Below are 13,364 nucleotides of genomic sequence, written 5' to 3'. Positions count from 1 at the left end.
TGAACACTTGCTGCTGGTTTTAATCTTTGTCACGTTTGCAGTGCAGCAGACTTCTCTATGGTAGAACTGATCTACAACATACATTTAATTTAACATCATATTTCATTTTAGCTCAAGTACTCTCAAAATGATAATGTTGAAAAAACCCACTTTTTATAAAAAAACTTGAGTCAAGAAATTTAAGAGTACATTCAGAGCAGTATGAAATAAACATGTGGACGACTAACTGGAGGTGAGCTCCAGTAGATTTTATTCTGTAGATTTATTTAAGCTTCCTGACAGTTATAGGGGTTTTAAAATACATTTTGTATTACTCTTAGACTGATTATGACTTATGAAAGCTGGCAATTTAAAACAGAAGCCAAATATTTAAATGCTGATAAAAAACCCCTAAAGCCTGAAATTACTCAGTCTTGGAAATTCTCTGCTGCTCTTTTGCTTTTCACTTACAGCACACTTATCTCTTTTTAGTGGTATGGTCATCAAAGTTCATTTGACATAAATATTTCAGATTGTACAGCAATATGTTGGTCATCCTTTTAAAAGTATGAGTTTCAAACCCAAAGGTAATAGTTTCCTTAAACAGGAGACTTCAGTAATTAATCACATACACAATCTTGGTTTCCAAGGAGCTAATGATGAGTGGGGCAGATTCAATCTATCCTGTAGTACCTCATGACTGTTGCTTTTAAGCCTACTATAGGTGGAAAAAGGAAAAAAAAAGTCAGCCCAGAGGGTTTTTTTAACTTTTAGTTAGGAATAGCAGCTATGCTGGCACAGCCAGAAAAAGGAGCCTAGGTTTATTCAGGTATTTAATATTGCCATTCACCACTGTTCTGGCTTGGGCCCACCGTAGGATTATCCAGCCTGGAGTTCACTGCTTGCTCTGATTTCCAATGAGCTACTCTTGCCACTTTCAATTTTTTTTGCTGCAAGTGTTTGAAGAAATGAGAAGTAGATAAATGATGCTCCAGCTATATTAGATTGAATCAGTTCATAAACTCCAAAAATCACAGAATTAACTAGGTTGAAAAAGACCTTTGAGATCATTGAGTCCAATCTATGACCTAACACCACCTTACCACACCTATAACACCACCACTAGACCGTGGTACTGACTGCTGCATCCAGTCTTACACCCCTCCAGGGACAGTGCCTCTGCCACCTCCCTGGGCAGCCTATTCCAATCCCCACACACTCCTTCTGAGTGAAATGTTTTTCCTAATGTCCAGCCTGAACTTCCCCTGGCACAGCTTAAGACTTTGTCCTCTTGTCCTGTTGCTGGTTGCCTGGAGAAGACCCTGTCTTGCTCTAAGCTCCTTTCAGAGAGTTGTAGAGAGTGCTAAGCCTCCTGTCCAGGCTGAACAACCCCAGTGCCCGTAGCTGCTCCTCACAGGGCTTGTGTTCTAGAGCTTTCACCAGGCTTGTTGTCCTCCTCTGGATGTGTCTGAGCATCTCAACATCCCTGCTAAACTGAGGGGCCCAGGTCTGAAAACAGCACTTGAAGTGCAGCCTAACCAGTGCTGAGTACAGGGGAAGAATGGCTGCTGCATTGTAACACCTGCTGGATGGAATATTTGTCTGGACTGATATTTGTCATTAATGGCAGTGTATTTCCTACTAATTCTGTTGGAGATGCTTCACTTACTTGATTTGCTGTGATAAGCATTTTTCCAAAAGAAGGTAGTGGGAGTTTTTTAAATGAGGTGATAGTGTACTACTCTGTGCCTTAAACTGGAATCATCTTGTTACAGCAGGAGAGTCATCACTAAATAGCAGTCAGCTGTTAAGTAGGATAAGGGATCCCATTAGATGCTGTGGACAGTCTCAGGAATTTTTAAGAATTCCAATTAATTTGCTTTTATTCATGTTAAATGTGATTATAATTTAATAGATCATAACTGATTTTTAATTGACTTGTAATTTTCTAAACCTCTATTTTTCATGGTGCCAAGTTGACAGTATTTTTCTGAATTAGAGGAAAGGTATTTGTAAATCCTTATGACTTGTTTCTTCAGTTAAATGTGGTTAGATCATATTTTCAGCAGCATTCTAGTTTTCTTTTGAATCATGCTTGGGTTTTAAGTAGGAAATCTTATGAAGACTTTCAAATGTTACTAAGGTTAGAACACATAAAGAGGGAAATCTGATTTTTAGATTCCTCTTCTTGCAAGTAAAAGCACTGAGAATTCAGGGTCTTTATTCTTTAAATAAACATTTAAGTTGATATACTGCCTTCTGCCAAAACCATTTTTATTCACCCAAGGCAGTGGTCACATTTCCATCTCACTTGTGTATTTCTTGGTTATCTTACTGTGACTAGATTTAATACTTATTGGCAAGCTTTGTTAAAACCTGTCTTTACTACTTTGAAATTGAGTAAATTTAAAGAATGAATTACTGAGTGAAACCTTTTAAAAGGAGCAGACAGTAGCATTTTAGTTCCACTTTTCACCACTGAACTCCTAGCTTAAAACCTCACAGGTTACAACATAAAAATGTCTCCCAGAGCTTAAGTCAAACTGTTTCACAAAGTCCCACTTGAAAGCTTAACCTATGTTCCCTACTCAAAAAACCCAGAGGGACTTAGAAATATAACTTGCTTGCAACTGAGTATCACCCTTCAAACTTGATTCTATGATTTAATATGGAACACCTTTGAATTGTTTAAAACTTCTAAATTTCTCTTTACTGTTTCTCCTCCATGCCTGGCTTGATGAGGCAGTCAGCATCAGGTAAGAAAGTTTATTTTAAGGTTCAAGGATCTGATTGTTAGCCTTTTTTCAGCTCTTCTGTATTTGTGGAAGTACACTGTTACCTGTTAAGAGTATGTACAGTTTTTTCATATGTTGCCCAGTAGACACAACAGTTTGTCTTTCAAATGCTGAATTCTTTAGACACAAGAAGATATATAAACGTGCACGTTATTAAAATTTTGTTATTGATTCAGCTGGCTTTTGAAGGGATAATGGTGACATATATTTTGATCAGATAACGTTATTAACCCTTTGAAATGTCCTAAAAACCTTGTGAATGTGTTGTAGTAAAAACTAACTGGGTTGAAGTTGCAGTCATCTAGACAATATGACCTGGATTTGAGAATTAAAAGCAAAACGCATGGGGTTTACCAGACCTGGTTTTTTATTGGTTGTTGTTTTTCTTTTTTTTCTTTAGAGATCAGATTTGAGATTCTTGTAAACTGAAGCCGTAAAAAACAGGTTCCTTTAAATATTACTTGTTGGAGTGACAGAGATCAAGTTCCCTTCACATGAAGGAAGGCCAGACCCAAAACTGAAAGCCTTTAACCAATATCGACTGTATAAAAGAGAAGAGAAACTAAGAGACCCTGGGGTGCAGGTCCACACTTTGCTCAACATGGCTGTAGTTCCTTCAGGGATAGGTATAGAGTAGAACTAGGCTGTGGGGGGAGTGTTTGGGTTGGATCCACACATCCTGCATTCCAAGCTCTTAGCTGGATTCCCCATTGTCTCAGTATGCTTGGCTAGATGAATGGCAAGATCTTCGCCTAATGCTTTCGTTCCTACCTTAAACTCTTTTCCCATGTTAAATAAGACACTGACAACAAGAATCTCAAGTCTGTCTTAAAAAGCTGACAAATTAGTTTCGGTGTGGATAAGCTGGTTGTTCTCCTGTTGCAAAATCTAAGCCATACCTACACAATGGCAAACATAGAATTGGTAGTTACAAATCAGGAAAGATGTTTTCAGTTGATATTGAGTCCTCTGACACTGGCTTAGCACGCAGCACCAGCCAAACCAGACAAAGTAACATTGGGCATTAACAGGAAGTATATTAAAAACCATATAAAGGGAGTTACATTGCCATTTGGCATCTGGATGGATGTAGAGAATTTAAAGAAGGTCTGTAGGAAAGTTAAAGGGAACTGAATGATGGTTGTCTTGATTAACACCTGTTTATGAGAAGCTACAGTGGATTGGGAGGCATCTGTTCTAGAGAGAAAACTGAAGAAGGTACTATGATTAAAGTTTCAGAATAATGACCACAGAACTGCTTTTCACCATTTGTTCCTGCATAATTAGAATCTGGGGTCACTTACTAAAATAAGTAGATTAATTTAAAACAAATAAAAGGATTTCTGGAATTTGCTGCCACAGGAGATGTGGAGGTGGACAGCAAATTTATGATCAGTCAGGGACAGCTGATCTATGAATGTATGCCAGAGCAGCTAGAAAGGGATTTCACTCCTATTTGCTATAACAGCTTCTGGCAAGTGAATGGAGGCTTGGTAATGTGAACGTCCTGCTGTCACTGTTGGAGACACCATATTGGGCTGATGGACCATTGCCCTGAGCCAACAGTACAGTAAAGTTCCTCCCTTGAAAAAAGATACTGCTTTTTCTTGTAGAAGTGTAGAGCCTCACTTGCTAGACTGTAAAATTATATGAGAGTGCAAAACTTAATTTCAGGAAACTTCAATTGTAGAGCTTTATGCTGCATTATCCACTTGTATTGAATTGCATTGGAGTGCAGGCTGTCTGCAAATTGTTTCAAATACTCTGAGAAGCCATACAAAGCATTCCTGTTGCAGTAAAAATTCCAAATAATCAAGCTCCTTCAGAAATGCTCCTGAACAAATGTTAGGTTGAAGGGGCCCTGAACAATTTTCAGCTATGACATACACTTGTCCCTGTCAGTGCAGCCTAGCATGCTGTTACCTTCCTCGCTGCCCAGGGGTGGTGTGGGTTTGAGTTAGCATCCTTGTGGCAGGATCCCATTGTCCTCTTCAGCAGTGCTGCTCTCCAGCCTGCTGATCCTTGTAATACAAGCAAGGTCCATGCCACAGTGTTCTGGCTGAGGTGGCCATTTCTGGAGCAGACAGAAATTCTGGAGCTCTGTGACCATTGATAAATGTGTAGTGTGTATTCTCTGCAGCATGTTATGTTTCTTCACAGCAGTCTGTTTCCCTTACATACGAGGAGTGCTTAAGGAAAAAAGGCAGCCAAGTGTAAAGCTGCAGATCAAAAGTGTTTCTGGAAAGTCAGAGATTTGTTATTCTAACAAAAGGATGCACAAAGATAACACAGTGTTTTCTGAGCCTCCCTTTAGGAACTGGCAAAGGCTGTGTCTATTCATGATTATCTTCACCACCAGCATTTTCCACAGACTCCCATTTGGAACAGTTGCTGCCTAAACTGTGAAACCATGTTTTTGTCATGTTACCTAAATAACTTCATCTAAAGGTATCATGTTTAAGTCTTCACAAAAACAGTTGAGGTCATTGGCTTGGCTGAGTGTTCCAAACAACTAACATTGAGTATCAGCTTTATAATTTCAGGTGAACCAAGGGCTTAACTGTACAGACCTAAAAGTATATAATTTCTTTCTCTAATATGAAGTTCGTAGTCTCTTGTACAGCAGTTCTTTTTTTTCCTGTGGTAAGGGTGGAGAGAAATTGTTGGGTTTCTGTGTTTTATTTTCCTAGTGACTAAAATTGATAGCTGTTTTGGAAAATTCATGTGGTAACTAATCTGATCATATTGCAGGATATTTTCAGGAATAATATTTCTAAATAACACAAGAATTTCTGTACCAGGCTTTCTGCATCTAGATATATAAGCTAGTAAAAATTATCTATTCCAGATATATTTATATGTGATATAAGCTGGTTTTGCTTGCATCATGAGTTATGCTGTACAAGTGTGGAGCTCTGTTTTTCTTGTCTTTATACAAAGTCCCCATGAAACAACAGCAGCCTATGTGTATGTGAAGAAAATGCAAAAAACTAATGTTAGTATGCACAGTAACCACAAAGGTTTAGATCTACATCATGTTCCCGTATTCCTAACAGGGATTTTTTACTATAACATCAAAAGTTGGAGTTTTTACGTGCTAACATGCAATTTCATGGCTTCTAGCATGATTGTGACTCTTGTGATCTTTTTTCAACTCCTTTTTTATTCTCATCTTCTGCACAAGCTCATGGTAAGTACAGAGATGCCTTCTTCCCCAAACAGACAGGTAAAAATCTCCTATTGGTGTCAATACCAAGGACATACAAGCACTTTGTACTTATCAAAGTGAATATTGCCTCAGATTTCTGAAACATCAAACAGATTTTGGTAAAGAAATACTTCAGCATTTTATTCCTTCTATTCTCCAGGTCTCTTACTGTAAAAAGCCGCTTCCAAATTAGCACTAGGTGCATCTTTTAAGCTTTTAGAGTGACATCAGGAAGGCTCTGTAATCCATTTTTAATATTTATCTGCATCCTCAGGATTTTTTAGCTTAATATCTGACTGTGAAACTGATCCTGAGGTATCTTCTACTAAAAGCTAACAAAAATTAAATTCTAGATCAAACAAACCAAAACACCACTAAAACAATCAACCTCCAGAATGTCTTCCATGAGTTGCAGTTATTTTTCATTAAATTAATAGGAGACTTGCCAAACTTTAGTGCTTTGGGTCTTAGTTTTGAATAGTTTGAATGCATGGTTGAAATTGTCTATCACTCTGCAGCACATTGAATTAAAATATTATCTGTCTGTGGTCAGGTAACAATTTCTGTCCTGTTTGACATTCTCTTAAAATTGCAACTACAATCTCGTTATGCTGTACAGAGATGTTTCTCTCATACTATTTGATGTGAAATCTCATAGGATCTGAATTAGATAATTAAGATACTCAGTGTTACAATGTAGACTGAACTAAACATCCTCTTGGGGATTTTTTTCTGTGACTCTGAGAAGCTGGCAATATTTACTTGGGAGCCTGTTCATTGAAGGGGGTGCTTTCTCAAGTAAGAAGTCAGGCAATATGAGAAAGAATGGAGCTATAAAGTAAAATGTTAAGGCCAAAAGTGCTGTTGAAACAAATAGGCCACTCTAGAAGACAGAAGCCATCCTTGTGGGGATATTAAAGATGCAGTAAAAGCAGAATCTCTCATTACTGATTCTAGGTACCTTGATTATTAAGCCTTAGAACTGAAATACTTGAAGTGATCATCAAAGGTGCTACTTTCTGGTCTTTCATTTTATCCAGTAAGAGTTCAATGAGGCATTTCTTGATAATACACTTCTTTTTTTCATTTGGTTTTTGTTGTTTGGGTTTTTTATTGCTGGACTCTTGAGCTGTGATTAACTGTCAACTTCCACTTTTTCTAACAGATCAAATGTCTAAAAGGCCAGAGAAGCTTCTCAGACCAACCCACTTTTGATGGGATTCACATTGTCAACCATTTCACCGGAGATGATGAATCATTTCATTCTTCTGATGAAGATTTTCTAACTAACTCCATACAGGAGAGTGGGGTGAACTTTCATCTTCCCAGGAGGACTGGTCAGATGTCTTTGGATCACACACTTGTAGACAGCAGTGACAGTGATACTGAGGAAAGTGCCCTTCAGACTGGGAATTCAGACAAGATGGTTTCCAAGCAGAGAAGAACACAATCTTACTCTACTACTGTGTGATTATCACTGTGACTAGCACTGAAGACTTCCATATTTCTTTAAGGCTGAAAGTTTGAGGGAACTGAAACCATCCAGCAGTTGGTTTAAGTAACTATTGGATTGGTCTGGCCTGTGATAAATATATACAAGTACTGTCTATCTGCCTTCTCTCTTTGCCAAATCTTGCTAATGACATACCATTGCCATAAAACAGGCTGGGAAGAAGTTGATGGATGACAGTTTTGACAGTATTACTGAATGTTCTTTGGTTTAGAAACTGCAAATATATAATTTCTTTAATGTGTAAGAAGCAGTTTTGCTGTTCACAAACACAGGAATTATTTTCCTCAAAAGAAATTGCTTTTGTGCAATATTTTATGCTCTGAACAAATGTGTATGTTTTACATTGTTATCCTTTTGTGATCAAGATGGACCCTAGTAAACCATCTGATCATGACACACATATATATATAATTATCTTATGCTTCTCAATTAGTTTTGGTTTTTTACTAAAGTTATTGGATGCCCACAGAAGGCTTGAAAGGCAAGCCTTTATCTGTACTACTTCATATATGCAAATAATGGTCACTAATGTCATAAAGGTGTTTTTCACCATTTTCACTTAAATCTATGTGCATCTGCTTTTGATGTTGCTAAATAATAAATGGTCTGAATATGTTAATTACAATAATGTTTATTTTGTACATATTTATGTATCTACACCAAGCTGAAACTGTACATTACTCCATTTTATATGAGGAATGTAAATGTTGCGATATTACTGTCTCTGGTATTCTAACAGGAAAATGAATTCTGTATATACACACTAAAAGTGAATTACTAAATAAAGGCAAAACACTAACTTTGCATTAAGTTTCAGCCTAGCTACACTAACAGGCTCATGTCAGAAATGCTTGTTCAAAACACTATTGACTGAAATCTTTTACCTTCATGTATATGTAATGAAAATAAATTTTTCATGATTTAACAAGGTTGCAGCAATTACTGTTTAGTCCCGTCCACTTAGTTACCACATAGTTACTTGCATAGGCTCTAGCTAGGTTCAAATAAGGTGAAGAATTATTCATGTCTTAGTTTTAATAAATACACAGAGCAGTGCACATAGGTTCAGTCCTCTTAGAGTTTATATTACAGAGCTATTTAGGAAATAAACAATTGGTGCCACCACCAAATAGCTGTGATTGAGCAGAGCAGTAAGAGCTGAGAAATCTGCTTCCAGGCTCCAGAAAACTGAGATCTGGTCAAACAGCCTGAGCTTCTCGAACATATCCTACTGTTGTCATATGAACATTTATGTGCACTTGCAGACACATTCTAGAGTCAAGAATGTTCTTTTATTGCCATCTTATGTAATGAGGCAATCTTTAAGACTTCTTTTAGAAATGTTTACAACTGTTCTATTAAATAAAAAGTAGTGATTCAGAAGTTTGGTACTGATAAGCAGTGTGTATGTTAACTGGCTTGCTACCTACAAGAAGCAGTGTAGTTGTTTAAAATTGCAAAAAAAGTGTGGAAGTGTTCTGCTGAATGTATCTGCTGGTCCCATTAGGCATTTCCCTTTATTTTGAATGTGTTTTAAGAAAGAAACAGCACGATTAGGAGATAACAAATGCTCAAAGAATGATAAGGACTGTATGGAAACAGCATATTATGGGCATCTCAACAATATTTATAACTATCTGCCTAGGTGCAATCTAATTTAAATCTTTAAGCATGTAGGTGACAAATTCCCAATTACTGATTTCTGCAGCTCCTAACTTGTTTCAGTATTTCTGCCAAATTTCCACATATCCTACCAGTGGATATGTACCTCCAAGTACAGCCTGTGGAAATTGCCACCTCTGACTTGGATTAGCTGAGTGATTCTTATTCCTGTTGAAAATGTCATGTATGCAAAGCCAAATCAGGAGCACTCTGTTCACAAATGAGTAACAGTTGTCTTTTTTCCTTCCAATGAGCATCTGCTAACTGATGTTTGCACCTGGATCATTGTTGCCCAAGAGGATAGGTGACAAATGTCTTGTTGCCTGTCATCAGTACCAGCTGCAAGCCTCTCTTAAAGGTAATGTTCTGTAATAAGTGGCAGGAGTAAAATTCAGTTGGAGGGCCATAAAAACTCTGTCTGTTTGAATAGTGAAGTGTTATGATTTTGCAATAACTGCCTTACGGTTCAAGTGATAGCAAATGAGATTAGATGGCAAGGGTTATTTCCTGAACTTTTGTGGTTTTAAATATACAAATAGAATAAATACTGATACTGAATAATTGCATAAATAAAAATCTGCAGAAGTCCTTATCCAACTGACTACATCTCTTCTAGTGATAAAAGTGAATCACTGAACACGCTGCAGTTTCAGACTTGGTTATACACAGACTATCCTAGAAAGGCAGCCCAGGATAGGTTCTTCAGAATCATTCTGCTTTTTCTCCAAGTCTTCTGGCAGACAAATGACACTAATCTCTTTGCCTATGTATATTACAATTTGAATATACATCAGAATAATGACAAATCATTACCATAATAGACAATATATATAATGACGTGTCAACAAATAAAACATGCTAATTATGCTACACACTATGACCTTTCTTTCATTACCTTCTAACAAACATTGCTATTTACTTAGATTTGCTCTTGCATGCAGGCTGGAAAAGCTCAATATGAATAGTAAAAGCATAAGGTGAAAAAGCATGTAAACTCTTTGAATTGCATAGTACTGCACAAGTGACCGAAATTTCTGGTGCCCCACTATGAAAACTAGAATTCCTATGAGAACATTTTGCACAGTCTATGTTCTGTAACTATTGATTCAACTGTTTTCTGTTCACTGTGGAGGTACATTCTGGGTCCTCCACTCCTTCCCAAAGCTGGAATCCCTCTTTTCATCCTAGCCTTCAACACCACAGCCTACCATCACTTTCTCCAGTTTGTGTTCACAGTGATCATTTTCTAATCTGCTCTGGGAGCAGCAGAAGTTTCTTTGGTTTCTCCAGCAATCAAAAAAATTGCAATCAAAATCACTGATTAATTTCTGACATATTTACAGCATGTGTTTATGCCACAAGGAGGACCACAGAGAAGGCAGTGATAAGATGTTGGGGGAAAAAAAAACAAGCAAGGTTTTACAAAGGTAAAGACACACTTCCCAACGGAATGCACAGCGCTACAAGTTCTAGCAGCTTTTCATAGTGGAAGTGTTCTGCATAACTGTGATCCCAAGTTTTATCACGTTAAAGTGGGTATAAATTCCCCACAGCATCATCCTTTTTGCTGCCTTCTCCCAGTCCTGGCTCCCCCATACAGGAAACCACTTCTCCTCCCCTCTGTACCAAGCAGCTAACCTGTCAAATCCTGTTCTTCAAATCCTTCCTCCTGTTGCAAAGTGTCTCATCACTTCTGAAAGCAAATATCTCACCTCCAGCTTGACACCTTTTGTGCCTTATCTGATGTTTTAGCTCTAATGCCGACACCAGGCACCTGCTGTAAACCATGCAGTGAATTACACTGAGTAGCTCTTCAATCTTAAACACGACTATTACATAATCCCACCCTACTTTAAACCCCTCCTTTTATTTATTTATTCCCCTCTCTTGTCACAATGATATAACAATCATGTGCCATTGCATTCAAATGCATCTTACGAAGTTTTAATGTTTTACTTTGAATATCACACTCCCTTTGAGAGAAGTATTAGAGTAATTTCATTACAACCCAGCCTTACACTTCCCATTAATTACATCGCTGTGCCAGCTCTGGGCTTGGCGTATGGCTTTTCCACGCTGGACCACAGAACACTTGGCACTGTCACACAGCTCGGCACTGCACACGCAAGACCATCTCAATGGTTACTGAGCTGCGGCACACAGGTCACACCGTAAACCAAGAATAAAAGCTGAACCCCTTCACCTCTGCTCGGCGTGCTGGTAGCGCAGACAGCAGCTCCTCTCGGGGTGGGAAGAGCCCTGGGACCACGGCTGTGGAGGCTGCTGAGGGCTCCCCTCAGAGCTTCTCGCCTCGCCGGCCTCGCGCCTCCGCCCGCGGGCGCGTGACGCAGCAGCCCGCGCGCACGAGGCGGCCGTGCCGGGCCCCGCGGGCTCCGTGGGCAGAGCGAGCCCTCACGGCCCCCGCTACCTCCGGCCCGTGTCATGACCCGCCACGTCCCGGCCAAAGCTGCTGCTCGCGCACTTTCCGGTGACAGAGCTAAAGACAAAACTTCGCAGGCAGTGTCGGGTCATCCTCGGCACCGCTCGGTGGGCAGCGCCCGCGCCCCGCTTCCCCCGTCCTCACCGGAGGCGTGAAACAAATCGCCCGTCCAGCCGAGATTCGGGAAGGCAGAGGATGTGCTTCAACTAGTTTTGCAAAACACGAAACACAGCCAGTTTCGTACCATTTCTCCTCTAATCGTTTGAGAAAGCTGACACCTCAGGAGCCGGAGGTGCGTTCCCTGTGCCCGTGCAGCACCCACGTTCACACGAGAGATTATATGCTGGATTTAGCATTTGCTTTGTTCACTCGTTTGATTTATTTATTTCTGCTGAAGTGGTTTAACCTGATTAGGAAGCAGTAGGTGAGAAAGGGCCGTCCGCAGGTGAGCGCAAGGGGCTCAGCAGGGAGCCTCCCGCAGGACAGCCCCAGCGGAGCCACTCGGCGCCCGGCAGCCCATCCCGCTTCCTGGAAGGCTGCAGACACCCTCCGAACGGAGATCACCACGCCTTACTGCCCACAGCAGCACCTGTACGCATTTTAAATTTACATATATAAAGACGAATGTATATTTTCTTGTAACCAGGTCACAATTATTTATGAGAGTTACTAGTAATTCAGTGTGTTCTGGCGCTTTCATTACACAGTCAGAGAGATGTGTAGCAAGGTAAACGAAAGGGCATGAATTTATCATCCCATTTCAGAAGCAAACGAGAAAGATGGTTTTGCAAAAAGTAACAGTGAGTCAACGAAGGCACATACACGAAATTATACCCAGTTGTTCTCATCTGGTTATTTCTACTGATTCCAGCATTGATTCTTGAAGCTGAAGGCGTGAATGATCTTCGCAGTAATCAACCTAAGGCTGATGGCAGCAAGGCGACTGCGGAAAGTAAAACTGCTGTGCCCAGCACCAGGAACTTTCCGGCAAAAATGAAGCTATCAGTCGTGTTCTTCGGCTTCCTTTTGTGTCACAGTAAAGCATCACACAGCTGTTGGACAGTTTTACTCGAGGTGGTGTTCATTTGCTTAGCTAGATTTTGGGAAGTCGGGCTAGTTCCTATGAACTAGCCCGTAGGGGCTCACAATCACCAAGTGGCTAATTTTTCTGTAAATGCTTCCGGACTGGTGAAGAAAAACAAGCATCTGGTCTCAAAGCCAGCATACTCCTGAGCGTGAGGGAAGCTGAAGTTTGCTTCTGTCGTTTCTGAACGGGAAATGGTGTTAAACCTCGATTCGCTCACTGCAGTGTCGCACTTTAGTCGACCCTACAGTCACTGAAACGAAGTTGCTGATGGCCTGAGATGTCTAAGACCGAAGCCCAGAATCGCCTCAGAAAGATACTGAAGATCTAAGCCTGACTTCCTGGCTGCATTAGGAATCCGAGATGAGACCTGGAAAACTGTATTTTGGGGTCGTGTGTGTGTGCATAAAGCAAGGCGAACCCTTTTCTTTTTGCAGAAGGGAGCAGGCTTCCCCGTTGTGCAACGCAGGGGTCCCCAGCGGTGCAGGATGCTGCCTGATGCGAATCCCGTTGCCGTTCTCGTGGCGGATCCACCCCGAGTTAGCACCTGAGCACCGGCACGCAGACGAGGAGGATTAGGGCAATCTCTCCCCACTTTGCCTGACTCCGCTCCGCTTTCGCCTTAGTTTGAATCGCAGTCAAGCAACAGTGGCCGGGAAGGGGTGGGGGGGACGGGACGGGAC

At 40.3% G+C, this 13,364-nt stretch overlaps 1 protein-coding gene across 5 annotated transcripts in view; it reads left to right on the top strand.

The window, feature by feature from the left end:
- EVI5 (ecotropic viral integration site 5) overlaps positions 1 to 8,423 on the top strand; it is a 70,704-nt gene extending 62,281 nt beyond the window's left edge. For 4 of the 5 annotated variants that reach the window (XM_074546101.1, XM_026790558.2, XM_005482083.4 and 1 more), the window contains one exon: positions 7,148 to 8,423. In XM_074546101.1, the coding sequence (XP_074402202.1) occupies positions 7,148 to 7,453 (306 nt within the window). In that variant the 3' untranslated portion in view covers positions 7,454 to 8,423. Of the gene's footprint in view, positions 1 to 2,725; positions 2,736 to 7,147 lie in introns of all 5 variants that reach the window. The other variant, XM_026790560.2, reaches the window with a different exon arrangement.
- Positions 8,424 to 13,364: the final 4,941 nt, after the last annotated feature.

The sequence above is a fragment of the Zonotrichia albicollis genome, chromosome 8 (genome assembly GCF_047830755.1).
Source record: "Zonotrichia albicollis isolate bZonAlb1 chromosome 8, bZonAlb1.hap1, whole genome shotgun sequence".
Taxonomy (NCBI): Eukaryota; Metazoa; Chordata; class Aves; order Passeriformes; family Passerellidae; genus Zonotrichia; species Zonotrichia albicollis.
Note: the sequence above shows the minus strand (reverse complement) of the source record. Positions and strands in the feature narration are given on the sequence as shown.